We start from the raw sequence: 566 nt of genomic DNA on the forward strand, positions 1-566 counted from the left end.
CAGCTGAGCAGCGTCAGCGGCTCCATGATCAGGCTCGTCACGATACCGATGAGGTTGTAGTAGGTCATGACGTTGTTCCAGAAGTTTGTGTACAGCGGAACCGCTTCCGGGTCCTGCATGGCGTAGCGGTAGTACGTCATAATGTATGCAGGCGCGGAGAAGACGGCATTGACGGGCATCATCATGGACACGCCGCACATGAACGCGACGACGTACACGTAGAACTCGCTTGCAGTCATTTCATACCACTTGCGACTCTCGCCCTGCTCCTGGGGCTCGCGATGATCGGGTGCGGTGTCCATCTGGGCGGAATGGTGTGCGGAGAGCAGCGAAGGGGCCTTGTGGACGGTGAGGGGATGGGGACGAGAGATGTGTGCGGCAGTAACGCAGAGCTGTGTATGGATCGAGGATCGAAGTTAGAGTCCTGGAGGCGCGACGACTGCAGAAGTGGAGCGGTGAAGGGACGATGCAATGGTTGGGGTGGCGGTGGGGAGGGATGGTAGGACAGTCCAAGCGAAAAACGCCCACGAGGAAGCAGATGGGGCATGTGTGTCTGTGGGGGGGGG

At 59.2% G+C, this 566-nt stretch overlaps 1 protein-coding gene across 1 annotated transcript; it reads right to left on the bottom strand.

The window, feature by feature from the left end:
- Positions 1–2: 2 nt before the first annotated feature.
- On the bottom strand, positions 3–302 carry LDBPK_151260 (nucleoside transporter 1, putative; the record flags this gene model as incomplete). The annotated part of the gene is made up of 1 exon (XM_003859600.1): positions 3–302. A coding segment is annotated over one exon (300 nt), but the record flags the coding sequence as incomplete, so codon positions are not given.
- Positions 303–566: the final 264 nt, after the last annotated feature.

Source organism: Leishmania donovani, chromosome 15 (assembly GCF_000227135.1).
Source record: "Leishmania donovani BPK282A1 complete genome, chromosome 15".
Classification (NCBI taxonomy): domain Eukaryota; phylum Euglenozoa; class Kinetoplastea; order Trypanosomatida; family Trypanosomatidae; genus Leishmania; species Leishmania donovani.